General features: G+C 45.1%; 1 protein-coding gene across 2 annotated transcripts in view; it reads left to right on the top strand.

The window, feature by feature from the left end:
* hipk3b (homeodomain interacting protein kinase 3b) overlaps positions 1–16,152 on the top strand; it is a 34,997-nt gene that overhangs the window by 12,776 nt on the left and 6,069 nt on the right. The window contains exons 3-15 of one of the 2 annotated variants that reach the window (XM_078085015.1): positions 5,447–5,570; positions 10,884–11,003; positions 11,170–11,256; positions 11,728–11,912; positions 11,997–12,156; positions 13,475–13,598; positions 13,693–13,814; positions 14,010–14,134; positions 14,460–14,627; positions 14,719–15,036; positions 15,144–15,290; positions 15,391–15,647; positions 15,975–16,026. In XM_078085015.1, coding sequence (XP_077941141.1) covers positions 5,447–5,570; positions 10,884–11,003; positions 11,170–11,256; positions 11,728–11,912; positions 11,997–12,156; positions 13,475–13,598; positions 13,693–13,814; positions 14,010–14,134; positions 14,460–14,627; positions 14,719–15,036; positions 15,144–15,290; positions 15,391–15,647; positions 15,975–16,026 — 1,989 coding nt within the window. The remainder of the gene's footprint in view (positions 1–5,446; positions 5,571–10,883; positions 11,004–11,169; positions 11,257–11,727; positions 11,913–11,996; positions 12,157–13,474; positions 13,599–13,692; positions 13,815–14,009; positions 14,135–14,459; positions 14,628–14,718; positions 15,037–15,143; positions 15,291–15,390; positions 15,648–15,974; positions 16,027–16,152) is intronic. The other variant, XM_040196854.2, reaches the window with a different exon arrangement.

The following is a 16,152-nucleotide window of genomic DNA, read 5'->3' as shown; positions in this document are numbered from 1 at the left end:
AATGAGTGTTTCCGGGTCCGTAAAAAGTGTCCCGCGCTCAGCATGAATCTAAATTATGCATCACAGTCAGATCTCAACATAATTTTTTCCTCATCTTCTGTCTTATAATCAAGCTGTTTGGTTATCGGTCCACTAATTCTCATCAGTTTCCATATTAATTTTTAAATACTTTTAGTTTCTTCCTGTTGGCTGTGTGACTCCCTTAAGGTCAACAAACTTGTGCTCGCATGCTAAAGACTCCAGTCCAGCTCGCTGTGCCAATCTGCATCACATGCTGTCATGCCTCGCTCCATGTTTACAGCCGCAGAAAATTACTTCTCTGGTCTGGTGCCAGCGGTCACATTGTTTTAATATAAAACACTTTTACTGATGAGTAACACAAATTGATGCAGTTAACCGAGCACATATGGTAATTATTTCCTTTCATGAAAAAGCATTTAGCTGTCCTCCAGCAAAGCTGCACAAGGGTGGTTACATGACATTGTGCGTGTGTGTGTATGTGTGTGCACACACTCATCTCGGTGAGTCCCTGATTGTTGGCCTTTGCCACCGTGTTATTGAACAAATATTGATTGAATAATCCCTCAGAGTTGATGTTGATACCACGGAGGGCAGAGCTGGTTTGCTGTGATCCTACACATTAAATGCCTGTCATTGTGGAAGGCCCATATTGAGTTGGTGACAAACGTTTCATCATAACCGAAGAAATTCAAGACAAAAGACATTTCAGGACGCCTTTATGCCCTGGTTGGTGTTTTCATGAAGGTAAGGCTCTGCGGTGTAACGTCCATGTAGAACCGGTGTGACTTCACCCTGACAAAAAGCATCCTTCATGGCTGAGGCCTTGCAGTTGGCAACAACATGCAAATATCATTAACTCAAGGCTGTAAATTGATGATGACTCCCTTTTGCCCTTTTGCCGCATTTGTATAAAATACATGGCTTGAAATATATTTCAGTCATTTAATAAGCTGTGGTTTGCCTCTACTGTAATTGTTTTCGGATCTCACTTCCTACTGACCGAAAATGTTTTGATTGTGTTCCAGGGAATGTTGGCCCGGACAGCCAGTTCAGTCGTAGATGTAAGTGCTTGATGCAGTTAAATAACAGACATTTATTCAAACAAAAATCTTCAAGATTATTGATTTGATATCATCACGGTAATTTGTTTTCTTTTTATAAAAAACAAAAGCATATTTGTTTTTTAATCTGCTCCTTAATATGTAGGTGATTTTTACATCCATTCTCAATGAGCTGGGCCTGCTACTTTTAGATTATTTATATGAATTTCCATAAAGTCGTGCAAAACAACAAATGTTTTACTCGTTTATTTTAATTTTTTTATCACCCTCGGGTTAAGAGTTTTTCTTGTATTGTAGAAAGCAAGTTGAATTCAAAATACTTGTATTTTATCAGAAAAACTGAAGCAGAAAAGCTCAATTTTCCCAAACTTAAAAATAATGATTTAAACACTGACTCCATGTCAGCACTTTGAGCAGATAATATATCTAAAACATGTCTAAATCCTCGTCTCCTTAATCTTAACTTCGGTCCGGGCCGATCAGAGTGCAAGTGCTATTTCTGCCGTCGCTGCACTGCCTCTGTGTTCCTCTGAATAATGCAGAATGCCCCGAGAGGTTGTGGAATTTCAGTTCCTGGAAGAGACGTGAAGCGGAGCTCCATTCTTCCATTGTGGAGTCACCATGAGTGGGTCCGCTGTCTCGGCGGCTAACTGCACTACGGCCCGAATTAGCGGAGTTATCAGAACGAGCTCATGCAAAGGCCTCAGTAATCAGGCAAAGACAATGACACCCCCTCCCCCCGTGTTTGCTGTTCCCTGTTTGAGCTGGTAGGATGCCACTTTACACTTGCTTCCTCCCTGCGAGGTCGGAGCAGGAAGGATCACAGAACTATTTCGGGAGTGTGAGATAATGGCCATGAATAAGAAATCAAGACTGGGATAATTTCTCTGCTCTGCCTCGGCCCGTGTTTCAAAGATTATCACTCCAGTCTGCTCTGTTTTTTCTTTTTTTTCCCAGGTGAGATAAAAATAAGATGAAACTAAAGAAAAAAATAAACTTAGTGGTAGGGTATAATTAGCCTAACATGACACAGATACTCTAAACAAAATACTATACTGTTAATTGTATTAAATGTTAGCCGACAAGCCAAATGTTGTCAGAGTTACGGTTGTATGTGTGGAGCTTGTGACTTGATGACATATGTTACTTAAAGTTGTGTACTTGTGTACAAGCCTATTTCTGTCCCAAAGCATCAAAAGCCACAATTTGAACCCAGCAGAACTTGAACACAAAACTATGAACACAAAATGAGTGATGGTTAAAAGGATCAATTGTGACATAAAAATAACAGCGGCAAAAGCAATACGTTTTGAAAGTTTATCCATGCCTTGCTACGGGACATCGGCAAAGAAGGTCTGAGGAGGTCAACACTGTAGCGCACACGCACACTGTGTGTGTTTTGGAACGTGGCCACGCACAGTGTTTATCTTGGTTCTACTAACGTAACATTGCCTTGAGCCTCAGCCTCTTTGTGGATGGGAGGCAGACAAACAAGGAGGGAGGAGACCCAGAAGAAATGGTTGGAGGAAGGGAAGCAGCTGTTTGGGGTGAAGGAGCAAACAGCTGCACCCGTTGACCGGGGAGACACTTGTTTTCATTGGGCCGAGCAGCAAAGGGGAAGCTTCGGGCTGCCAGGAGAAAATACCAAATGGTATCAATGCTTTTGCCTGTTGAGTTTTTTTTTACTTTGTGCTGAACATCATAGCAGCCGTGTTGCCGTGTGCCCGTGCTCGGCCTGCCGTTACTGCTGTGCTCAGCGTTGTGCATTAGCGTTCGTCCAATGCAGGGTTGGTTATTATCCATCGGGCCTCGCACCAAAACCAATTCTGACACGTGGTAACGTACCGAGCCTGAATCTATTGAGACAAATGCAAGAAGTAGTTGTTGGAACAATTTATTTGTCCGATTATTTGAACAGTTTTCACACTTAATGGGCTTCTCTACAGTCCGACGGTATACAGCGCTAGAGAGGACGAGGCTCTGAAAGTGAAGTTTTGCCAATGCCGCTGGCAGGAACAGAGGACTCTTTGAAGACGTGTCTTTTCCCCCCTCCTCTGCTGCCCGTGGACGTGTTTTTCACCGATAACACACGAGACTCTGTGGAAACCTTTGAACGCGGTGATATTGTTGACAACTCTTGTCTCTCCCACAGTCTTCCATTTCCAATCTTCAAACATCGCAGTGTCAATCAACAGAACTGAAGAGATGAAGGAAATGTTCATCTTTCAAACAAACTTATATTTGCAACACAAAGCATTCTAAATGGATATACTGCGTTAGATTGATATATGGATGGTGTGATGATGCACCCGTAGCTGTCACATGGCAATATTATAGTAATCACACATTTTGAGAGAGAAGGCTTATTTGGTGCTACGAGGCATGAGGTCATCAAATGTTTTTTTATTCTGTTAAATATGACATCTATCACGCCTTTCATTCCACTAGTTTGTGCCTGTTGAGGAAACATTTATTCTGTATAAACAACGAGTTCTTGCTCTTCTTTTCGTTATGTGTTTCCTTTTCCTTTTGGAGCTTTCGCACGCGGCAGTCACGTAGCTTCTAGTGGGCCCTCGGCTTGCACTTGATGGCTGGAGGATAGAAAATGGATTTTGTTTCACGGAAGGCCGGTAAGGCTTGAGTTGTTTTGACTTAGGACGTGCAACCATGGCGACATGGAGCATGCACGGGGCGACCTGGTGTTTACCGTTTGGATTCTCTCTTTATGTCACTATTTTTTACTTTTGGACTTTAAACTAGAACTCAGCAGGGACAGGTCAAAGGAGTTTTTTTTATCCTGTGTGTGCCCAGAAGTACTTTGCATAGTCTTTGGAATCCGATGAAGAAATAAAGAAAGAGGTGCAGAGCAGCAGCCATTAGCTAAGCTGTGGGGCACGATCACATGCACGATCAAAGCATGCATGCATGTCAACAAAGCCAGAAGAAGCTCAGGTAACCACACACTCAGCGGGGGAGTGACTTCATTCTCTGCTCAGCTAGACTTTGCTCTACCATGTCTTTGCTCAGCAGAGAATAGTTGTTTGCTGCTATATTGATGTCCTTAATCCTGATTATTGATGGTGCAAGTTTATGCATTTGCTGTTTAAAGGGGCAGGAGTTAACAACTAGTCTCTAACTACTAGACCAATCTTATGAGGCCTTTTTCTGATGTTTATAAATAGGACATGCCTGTGAGGCTGAAATGGTTGGAATTACTGCCTGGTTGGTTTTCTACTGCTGCGTTGCTCACTGCACCAGCTGCAGCATGCATTTGTCTTGACCATGTGACGAATCGGTCTGAAAACTACTTTAGGACGCCTTTGATTTGCTGCTGCCATTGATGGTTGGTGGTATGTACAAATTTAGTTACTTGAGCGAATTGTGTTGAAATAGCATCCATGTCATGCTTTACATTATTTCCATCCTCTGGATTCCTTCATGTTGGTAGATGATTGGTGGGATATATTTTGAATCTGCTGAACGGAAGTGAAATTCTATCCATCACACATGTTTCACATGTTCTCTAATTTAAGGCCGGGTTGTTCTGAGTAATGCTGCTATTCGTGTAGTTATTAAGGGCGTAATTCATTTTGAAATAAGATTATATATAGCATATTGAATTGTGCCCTGACTTTTAGGTATTAAATAAGTGATTTATTTATTCGGCATACATCCATCATTATTTGAGCCAATTCCCAGTATTGTTTCCCTCCATTATCAGATAGGTGTTGGTCCTGAAGGTAAACAGCCATTGTGTGTTATTATGGCGTTGAGCTTGGAGGCCACTCTTGCACAGGAAGACTCAAGCTGTTTGTCAAACTGTCAACGTGCGTTACCTTTTATTCGTGCTCAGCGGCCTGCGTCACCACCAGCCCCCCATGTAACACGGTGGTACGGTGCTATTATGAAGTTACTCAAAGTAAGAGTAAGCCAGCATGTAGGTGAAACAGTAGTGACTGTTTCTCATTTCCATTCAGCCCAGCGCCGATAAAACAGCCATTCCAAGTCTGGCTGACCTGCTGTCCCACTCCGCCTGCTCTCTCATGCACAGCACTGCCTTACAATTCACTTGGCACGGATACAAATTTACCAGAAATTCCCATCTGACTGGCCATCAACAGGAATTCCTCAACGCTACTGATAATGGATGTGTGTGTGTGTGTGTGTGTGTATATTTTCTCATTAAATCAGCACCAGCCTGCAAAGCCGGAAAGGCACACGTGCAGTACTAAAACGGAGACAAAACACAACTTTGAGTTGTTGTTTGTGCATAAAGTGTCTTTATACTATCTGTATTAACACATATTTCACGTGTTATCGCTGTGACTTCGGACTAATGTGTGTTTTTCTTTTCTTTTCCACAGGGCTCCAGAGATTATTTTGGGATTGCCGTTTTGTGAAGCCATAGACATGTGGTCCCTAGGCTGTGTGATAGCTGAGCTTTTTCTGGGCTGGCCGCTGTACCCCGGGGCCCTGGAGTACGACCAGGTAAACAACCATCTCCCCACTACCAACACTCACTTTTTGGGGTTTCCGAACTTCCAGTCCCTCCTAGAATTTTCTATATGCAACTTATCCCTGCATTCTCCACTTCTACTTTGTTTCTCTGACCCAGGCCCCCACCTCCCAAACCCCCCTCCCTTGTTACACTGTCTATGTCAATGTCGAAGGAGCATTACACCCTCTGTTTCCGTCTCAGTTATTTTCCTGGTCTCTTCTCTGACCCCCTTTCTCTTTGGCTGTGTTTGCCATTAATCCCACACTCTACAGTCTAAGCAACCGACAGGGGAGTGGGTTCAGTGGGTTTGGTTCTGAGCTGCATTCAAACCAGCTTTTATTTTATCAATTACAGACTTGTCTTTGGTTAAGTGACTCAGCCATGGCTGTGGAAGTTTGCAAATATTTGATCCGTTGCCAATTTAGTCTAAATCCCCCCCAAAAGACCTCTTGCAGATATTCAGCCAAAGCCTTAAAAAGGCAGACGCGGACATCGAGCAGCAGGGTTTAGGACAAATTACTTGAAGCTGGGATGCGGAATTGTCATAGTGTGTAGAGAAAAGTAAGGCTAATGTGGTTTTAAGGGTGCCACAGTTATTTTCTTTATATATATATATATATATATATATATATATCTCGATGAAATAGACAGGAGGGAGAGGGCGGTTTTGCCAGTTAGGGAAAGAAAAAACGCTGTGCGTAATTACACGTGGGAAGAATGTCAGCGATCGATGGGTTGAATGAAGTAAGAGACCGGGGGGCTCAAGTGACTCAAGTCACAAATTTGCAGCGTGTTCACTGCTCCCTCGGTGACGTGCGTGCCCTGAGGATTGCATCAGCTGGCGTCTGTGACAGTGAGCAGAAAGGCACATCATTCTGATGGATGGTGTGTCTATTAGTAGCCGTCGGATATCTGCCTCTCCCAGTGGAGCCCTGACGGGGTCTTTCCGGGACTAGACTGATCTGGGCTCATGCTGGGCCCCTTCCCCTCCCCCCTGGAGGCCTGTCTACTCGAAGCCTGCCAGCAGAGCCCCCGTAAGCTCCTGCTTGGTCCCAGAGCAGCACCCTCGCTACAGCAACCAGCCCCACTGCGCACCACAATCAAACCAAAGTATTTTCAAGGCCGGGCATCATTTTTCACCCTCCCCACGGCGGAGACAGGGGAAATAACTCAACACCTCCGAAAGAGATTTTGACTTTAGCACTGCGGCGGTCTAAATATGATGAATCTGTTTTTGCAGAGCCATTCGGCATGACGCTCGGTGGCTTTAGCTATCTGGGGGGAGCCTCCTAAATTTAGTAAGGCACGGCTTTGGGGTAATAGGCTTGATTAGGGTGGCTGGCATTTACTTGGGTTAGATGAGGAATCTGAGAGGGACAAATAAATAAAACCCTACATAACAAGTGAGAAGGAACCTGTGGAGTAAAGTATGTATCAGAACCCTCCCGGTATAATTCACTTCTAGGGAAAACCATACACCCCCCCCCCCCAAAAATCCAAATCACAATACCTACCGAATGAGTAAATATCCGATTAGCACAACTAATGTGTGACAGAACATGCTGTCGAACTGCACTGTCGTGAAGAATCACTGTTGGCCGATATCTGTTATTTCTGTTGTAAATATTAGTCTATGGTAAATATACGGATGAGAAGCTATTCTTTCTAGTGCCTGGGGCTTTACGATCCGTCCCGTGGTCCACTTTACTTCTGTCCAAAGACGTCACAACCTCCCACTGAAAGGCCTGCCGCACAGACAAATTGAAAAGTACTGATTTGCATGTCAATTTACCATGGCAACGGGCAAAGCTTTGAAGCTCCAGGGTTATCCTTGCTAGTCTTACATCATGTCGGAATGCATCTCAAATCAATAATTGGTTAGCACAAGCAAAACAAGAGTTTTCACAGACGCTTTTTAAATTGAATGATTGAATAGCTGTGACCCCCTTTTCTTCTTCATTTTATCTTTCTGGAAGGGGTCTTGTTCCATTCTACACAGCAAATTGTATTTATAAGTCTGGCTCCTCCTACTCCATGCCGCTCCTTTAGCTCTCTGCTATCCTAAAAATGACAGTTAAAGTGAGATGTGCAGTGTGAAGGGGAGTGACCGGTGGAATGTTATAGTCAGTCAGTGGGGGACCGGGCTCTGTTGATGAGCCCGACTGCCGACGGGAAGAAACTGTTCGTGTGGCGGGAGGTCTTAGTCCTGATGGACCTCAGCCTCCTGCCGGATGTAAGGGGCACAAACAGTTTTTGTCCGGGGTGAGAGGGGTCGGCTACGATCTTTTTAGCTCGCTTCAGAGACCTGGAAACGAACAAGTCCTGCAGTGACGGCAGATTGCAGCCGATCACCCTCTCTGCAGAGCGGATGACACGCTGCAGCCTGCCCTTGTCCTTGGCTGTGGCTGCAGCGTACCAGACGGTGATGGAGGAGCAGAGGATGGACTCCATGATGGCCGTGCAGAAGTGGACCATCATCGTCTTTGGCAGGTTGAATTTCTTCAGCTGCTTCAGGAAGAACAACTTCTGCTGCGCCTTCTTTGTGGTGGAGCTGATGTTCAGCTCCCACTTGAGATCCTGGGTGATGATGGAGCCCAGGAAACGGAAGGAATCCACAATAGTGACGGGGGAGTCACACAGGGTGATGGGGGAGGGTGGGGCTCTGTTCCTCTGGAAATCCACAACCATCTCCACTGTCTTTAGAGCGTTGAGCTCCAGGTTGTTCTGGCTGCACCAGGACACCAGATGGTCAGACTCCCACCTGTAGGCGGACTCGTCCCCACCAGAGATCAGTCCAATGAGGGTGGTGTCATCCGCAAACTTCAGGAGCTTGACGGACTGGTGACTGGAGGTGCAGCTGTTGGTGTACAGGGAGAAGAGCAGAGGGGAAAGAACGCAGCCTTGGGGGGAACCGGTGCTGATGGTCCGAGAGGCTGAGACATGTTTCCCCAGCTTCACGTGCTGCTTCCTGTCAGACAGGAAGTCTGTGCAGGTGGAGTCGGGCACGTGCAGCTGGGAGAGTTTGTCCTGCAGCAGAGACGGGATGATGGTATTGAAGGCAGAGATGAAGTCCACAAACAGGATCTTGGCGTAGGTTCCTGGGAGTCCAGATGCTGGAGGATGTAGTGGAGGGCCATGTTGACAGCATAGATGGATAGATTGATACTTTATTGATCCCTCAAGAGGGAAATTTTGGTATCACAGCAGCATGTACAGGGAAGTAAATAGAATAAAAAGATACACATTATATACAATATAATAAGATAGAAATATTAAATTATTAAATTAAATTAAGTTAAATAAACGGTCCACAGACCTGTTGGCTCTGTAGGCGAACTGCAGGGGGTCCAGGAGGGAGTCGGTGAGGGACTTCAGGTGGGTCAGGACTAGCCGTTCAAAAGACTCCATGACTACAGAGGTCAGGGCGACGAGCCTGTAGTCATTGAGTCCTGTGATCCTGGGCTTCTTGGTAACAGGGATGTGAGTGACTTTGTTTATCCCAGGAGCTCCATTTGCCATTTCTTTCTTTGTCTCTCTTGCTTTCTATGTCATTGGAAAAGTGTTCCAACCAGGGTGCCTGGTTCACACTTTTGCAGAGGCTAGAATAATTTGCGCTTGCTTTGTGTCTTTTCTTTGGTGCTCGACCAACCTTACAGCCTGGGGGATTTCTTAGGATAGAAAGACAGAGGCGGGGTAGCAAACATAATTGGGTTTTGTGGGCTTGTAAGGCGTCAACTCCCCAGAAGGACTAGTCTTTTTTGTATATATCGGAGTGCAAAAAATGTGAAGGAGATTGATTGTACATTGGAGGGGTAGGGTGGTGTGGATAATATAATCTACGACGAGACACACGTTTATCTATTAAAGTAAAGGATATCATTGAAATGGACCTTTTATGGCGTTCATTGTTATTTGAACTGCCATAAACTAAATGCTGCCTGTGCTTCCTGTCGGCTCTGCTGCAGGCCCAGGCTCGCTAGATAGTTGTTTGTTGGAGCCGTAGCTTTGCACTAGTGATCTCACTGGTCTGTGAGATCTCTGCAGAGACACGCCTTTCACAGAAAATAAGGGTTTTCCCGTCAGAAGAATTTTCCCACCCACATGCTCTGGCTGGGTGTTTTTTTTAATCTCAACATCTTAAACGTGATTTGCATATTGTTCAGCTTGATAATAATAATACAACAATTACAAATATATTGAATTAGGGGAATCTGGTCTGTACTTTCAGGTTAAAGTTTGCTGGAATAAACTGCGTAATCAACGGATGTTATGAATAGTCAATGCAAAATACAGAAAGTTAGAAAAAGAAAAGGAAAGACATCTGGATGGATGCAAATCTGAATGTACATGGAGAATGGGAAATCCAAATGGGAGAAATGGACAGTGACACAATGTGTTTTACGATACTTTGATGTTTGTGTGCCTTGAGATAAGCGAGCAGATCTCCACTATTCAAATATCTCCTTTGCAGAGGAGATTACAGTCATCATGCAAGCTGTCACAATCCCAGTGGATGTGTTCCTTGATAGGTCCCGCCCACACAAACGGACACGTTGCAGTATTTACACCTTAGCGACAGACTGGTATAAGCCTACTGCTTAAAGCATTGCATTAGCCAGGAGGAGCACCTTGAAGATCAACACATGAGAAGCTTCCAACAAAAACATTTTGAGTTCATATTTCACTTTTGAGATAGGAGGTGCTTACTACCTCACAATCTCACTCTCACTCATTCAAATAGAAAGTCATGGATAGTTCATTGGAATCCTTTAGAGTCTTTAATTGAATGTGTGCAGCGTCCCCATATGTCTGGCTCTTTTTTTGCCAGGTTGCGCCGAACCTCTAATGGTTGTTCTCCTTTCCACTTGGGTGTGATTGACGTCAGCCCTGCCGTTCCCTGGTCTTCTCTCGTAAACCCGAGTGCCCCTTAGTGTCCGACTGACGCGCCTCGTTGCCCAGCGAAGCATTTGGCGCTGACGCTGTAAGAACCGTGTCATCAAAGTTTACACCAAAAGGCTCAGAAACACGAGCTACCCTCAGTGCTGGGGGCTTATTTGGGTCTAGCCACTAGTCGGAAATGCCTCATCTCCAAGGTCTCTCCAGCTGTTGCCGGTGTGTGCACGTGTACACTAGCTAACTTAAGTGACTTGATGCAGTGTCTGCACTGCCTTACATGGGGGCAATTATTAGTATGTGAAAGATGCTGTTAGTGTAAACTGCTCAGGTGTTGTTTCGAAAAATTAGTGTGGTGTCTTATGTTTATATTCTCTTTTTTTCTTCTTCCTTGTTTCACTTCACAACAGATTCGCTACATTTCTCAGACGCAAGGTCTGCCAGGGGAACATCTATTGAATTCTGGGACAAAGAAGACACGGTTCTTTTGCAAAGAGTCTGACTCACCTTATGCAGCATGGAGACTAAAGGTGAGGACTGATAACGAACCTTCGAAATACGGCTTGATTTGCTTAAACATGAGTTAAAATCATGCTTAAAGTCAATCAGAAAACCGACGGACTTAACGTACAAACCATAAAGATGACTCTTAAGTCATGAGAATACCCACTAAATATTTTTTTCTTTTTTCTGTAGTCAACAGATGAGCATGAGACTGAGACTGGAATGAAATCAAAGGAAGCCAGGAAGTACATCTTCAGCTGTTTGGACGACATAGCGCACGTATGTTCAGCTGCCCGGACCACAAATGCACCTAACAGGACGTCAGAGAAAGCTCAACACGACACGTTTAGAGGATGTAGGCTACTGGGTCTTTAACCAGAGGAACTACACCCACAGAACAGAATACAAACGTATCTTATTTTTGGGAAACAAAGAAGCGTCTGGAAGCTTAACGTGACGCAAGTTAAATGCTCAAAACCAAACTCAAAAGTGAAGCTTCAAGTTGTTTAAAGTCACCACGGGCGGGAATTCCCCAGAAAACCACCGATGCTTTTCAGGTCTGTTTTCAGTCATAGGAGTTGCTGGAGAATTCATGTTCGTGACTGTTCATCATTCTTAGGAAATTGGTGTCCATAGCAAAACTTTTTGATCAATCACAAACGGCGCTCTTTGTAATATGACATTTCCCGTCTCTCCAGGTGAAAGATTTTTCACCTGTTCCTGTTCATCAGTAGAATTTCTGTTTTCCAGGTGAACTTGGTGATGAATCTGGAAGGTTGCGACCTGTTGGTGGAGAAGGCGGACCGCCGAGAGTTTGTGGGCCTGCTGAAGAAGATGTTGTTGATTGATGCGGAGGAGAGGATCACCCCTGCAGAAGCTCTCAGCCACCCCTTCGTAACGATGCAACACCTGCTGGACTTTCCCCATAGTAACCAGTGAGTCCTCTTTTTCCTATGATCTTTCCCACATGTTGTCAGTTCGACCGTCCATGATTTAAACTTTAACTCTTCTGCCCGTAGTGTGAAATCATGTTTCCACATCATGGATGTTTGCTGGACTCGTCCCAGTGCATACGAGGCGGCCAACAGAAACAAAGGGCCTTTCATCCGAACTGTTGCCACGACAGCTGCTGCCTCTGTCAACCACCCATTCAGCAAGATTACCGGTGTCCACCCTCAAGTAAGTCGTTAAAGACCAGTATGTGTCCATTTCTGAGTGTGTGGTGGGGGGTGTTGTCTTCTTTACATTTCTAAATGACCCTATTTATGTACTAAACTGTGTTTCCCAAACTGGGAATTGAAGAAAATATGACAATATCTGAATGATGGAACAATCCCAGATGGTGTTGCTCATGGACATGCTGTGTTGTTCTGTTCATCTGCTCCTGTGAAGACTGATCATGTAGACCATTTCCTCGCCTTTATTGCGTTTCTGTGTTCCGACTCACCCATCTTATTGCGTCCTAGCAGGGCTGTCATGGCAACAAAATCACGTCATGTTTCTGAGGTCATGGCAACGGTGCAAATCAGCGTTGTTGCTGAGGAAAGAAAAGGAGCTGACCCTTTTTTAGATCTTGAAAATGCAAAACCAACCGTAGTCCGTTCAAAAGCCTCTGTTCTGAGGATAAAGACGTTGAATAATAAGGGATATAAGGAACATGTTAGGGGGCTCTCTCTAACTGCTATACTGAATCCAAACCTGTTGAACGAGTAACTGGTCACTTTCTTTGCATAATAAAACTGCTCAGCTATAATTTCTATTTTCATGGAGTATACATAGTAATTGTTATATCTTTGTTCTTCAGCAGAATTTAAAGGGAAAATGTGGCGGCTTTTTTAGTTTTATCCTCTGAAAGGCGGCTTTGTTTTTGCCATCATGTATATGGGGGTTGGGCTATGTTCAGAAGCTGCAGCAGAACAATATAGGCCTAGTTCCCGTTATTCAATAAATGTAATTATAGCCAGACACAAGAGCAGTAATGAAGCTGAGGCATATGCTTAGGTTCTTTGTTTAGCCCTCAGGCTTTTCTCAAACAGTAAATTCCACATTTTCTGATGGCCTTTAAGTTATCCAACTTTAAAAGAATTGAACCTTGTGAGCCTTGATGAATTCTTTCAGTTTAAGAGCATGTTCATATACAAAGGTTTCCAATCATGCAATATAATATAACAGATTACGTATAAAAAAATAAAAATAAAACTGTATAACACATTAGGACCTTAAATAATTTACATGTGCCCAATGAAATCCTTAAAGCAGCGTATTCGTAAAAAAGTGGCCCGCGGATACCTTCAACTTCATCATGAAAGGAAAAGGGCTATGTCTAAAGATAACTGACTAACCCAGTGATGTGTCAGTAACTGGTCCCTGTGCTCCATCCGGCTAAAATACACACAACCCTTGACAGGAATGTTGCCATCTACTGGCTTTTAGATGGTATTGTTGATCATTGTTCTTCCTCAGAAAAGTCCAGTCATATCCCTTCTTTATTTTTTAGGGATTAGCCCCATCAGCCCAATCAGTGATGCACCCTGGGATACCACTGCAGACAGGAAGTGGACAGTTTGGATGCAGCGATTCATTTCCACAGGCACTCATTCTGTGTCCCCCAACCATTCAAGGTAGGAGGTGTAAAGCCTTATTTCTCTTTTCCCTTTTCTTTTCTTTTTCAAAATATCTTTAAAGTCAAAGCTTTCTTCTCCATTTTCCCTGCAGGAATCCCCACCAACACAGCTAAACCAACAGGCTACTCTGTTCGAATGGAGGGATCTGTGCCTCTGGTCACTCAAGCACCTTCCATCCAGCCCATACAAATCAGACCTGGAGTCATCACACAGGTAATAAAGCTCAAAGAACATATTATGAGATGGAGGCAGCTTTGCCTATTCAGTAAGTAGTAGTAGTAAATATGTAACTAATGTACTCTTGGGTGAACGTTAATGAAGTTGAAAGTTTGATGTCAAGCTAATAAAAGCATCACAGAGTGGAAAAATACCAGTAAATTACGGCTTTGCTTCTCCGAACTTCAACAGTCCTGGTCCAGCCGTGCACAGCAGATCTTGGTGCCCACTTGGCAGCAGGTGACATCAGTGCCTCCACCACCAACCACTTTGGCAGCTGACTCTGTAGCCGGCTCACAAAGATTGGGTGACTGGGGGTAAGCAGTTTGTTTTTCGAGGTCACTGCTCACAATCTTTTTGGTACATAATCCTTTTCCATTCTTGATGTGTTCTATATAGTTCCAATAAGGAGTATTATTTAAAGCAAAATGTATTTGTGCTTTATTACCGTTACTTGCAACGTACACGCTGTAGGGCTGTAGGGAATGACTGTACTGCTCTGATACAGCACGCTCTCTTCCCTGAATAATAATGATCGATGAGTCATGCATGTCCCTTGGGACTAGTGACTGAGACTATTTTGTTAGTAATGGTGCTAAAGATTTTTGGCTCAATTTGCAATGTTCTGTTTCCTTAATGCAGGAAAGTGCGTCCCCATGGTAACCATTACAGCTCCATGATTGCTCATTCTCAGCCATTCTTAACCAACCAAATGGCCATGTCCACCCACCAGCCAATCAACATAGGCATTGCACATGTGGTGTGGCCACAGCCAGCTGCCAACAAGAGAGCCAAGCCTTGTGTGAACAGGTATGTGAGTTTTGCTGTTTGCCACTAGAATGAACAGGCGTACACTAAAATGGGCTCCTCCATTCTGACGGTGACTTGTTTACCTCAATAGGGGCAGCAACTTCTCCCAAAACACAAACGTCCAAAATATAGCATGCCAGTCCCCAAAGATGGCCGATACAGCAAAGAATGTGCAGCAGGTGGAAGCCAGATTCCCAGAGGAAGGGCATGCTGCTGGAGAGGGGGCAGGGACACCGCAGGTGGAGGAGGATGAGAACTGCTGTAAAGTGGAGCCGGACTGTGAGGAGCTGTCAGTTTCTCAGGAGCAGCGGCAGGCCATGGTGATCTCCGACTTAGCTAGCCCAACTGTTAGTGTCATCAGCATCAGCAGCGACGAAGAGGAGAGCGCTCAACGGCACTCAATGGGGGAGTAAGTGCTGACCATTCGGTTTCTGCTAACAATATACCCAAAGTCCCCCCACCCTCCCCCGCCCCAAGAACTGTTGTCTTATTTTGTCCGACCGTCTCTGCACACAGGTGTAAGGGCAGTGCGGCTTGTGAGGCGTGTCAGAGTACAGTCAGTATGGAGAGAGTCTGCTCCCTCAGCAGTCCAGACAGCACGCTCAGCACCAGCTCTTCAGCCTCAGCCCAGTCCAGCACCTCACCCTGCAAACACCCCAACAGGTACGCTCCATGCAACCAAATCAAACGCGGCTCGCACAGATGTTTATCCTGGTTGTGCGTCGGTCCTAACCTTCGCTCCTCACTGCTCGTCCTCTTGCAGCATGTCGGACGACGAACAGGAGAGCTGTTGCGACACGGTGGACAGCTCGCCCGCCTCGAACGCCTCCGGCCATAGCAACAGTCCCTTCGCACAGCAGCGCTTTATCGCAGACGGCAACCATAACCGCGAGCCCCGCGTTGCGTGCGTGGCCCCGGAGACCGAGCCCAGCAGGCCGACAGTTCGCACCGTCGTGGTGCCTCCAATGAGAGTGCATAACAACAACTACCCTGCTGTTAGCGAAGCATATGGTCACTCAGGTAAAACGGGACGAATCCATTGAGTATGTTACGTTTTAAAGTTTGACCGGGAGTGGACCTAAAAATGCATAGGTGTCACAAAGGCAGTGTGAAAGTTGTGCTTTCTGGTGGCCAGTTGCTGAAAGTGAGCTGTGTATTAAACCCAGGTTATCTCTGAACCTAAATATGAACACAGCCGGTGACAGGACACTAGTTCTTCTGCACACTTGGCTGCTTTGTGTCTGCTGTACACTCTGATGGTGTTATCCACTCAGAGGACTAGGAAGTGCATGAGTAGGTCATGCTAGCTGAAAGATCCAGTCACCACTGCTGCTGTCTACTCCACAGGTCACATGGCCTGGGATTACGCTGTCTTTGTAGACCACAGAGGTTCTCACAGGTGATTATAGGTGACCTGCCCTGAAGTATCCGCTCTGAACTGGAGTGGATATTTGTTTGCCGTCATTACTTCTCACTCTGGCTCCAGACTGACTCTGAGTGACCCTCTACCTGTGTGGATGTGCAC

Source organism: Gasterosteus aculeatus, chromosome 12 (genome assembly GCF_964276395.1).
Source record: "Gasterosteus aculeatus chromosome 12, fGasAcu3.hap1.1, whole genome shotgun sequence".
Taxonomy (NCBI): Eukaryota; Metazoa; Chordata; class Actinopteri; order Perciformes; family Gasterosteidae; genus Gasterosteus; species Gasterosteus aculeatus.
This window is presented reverse-complemented; position numbering and strand designations above follow the sequence as displayed.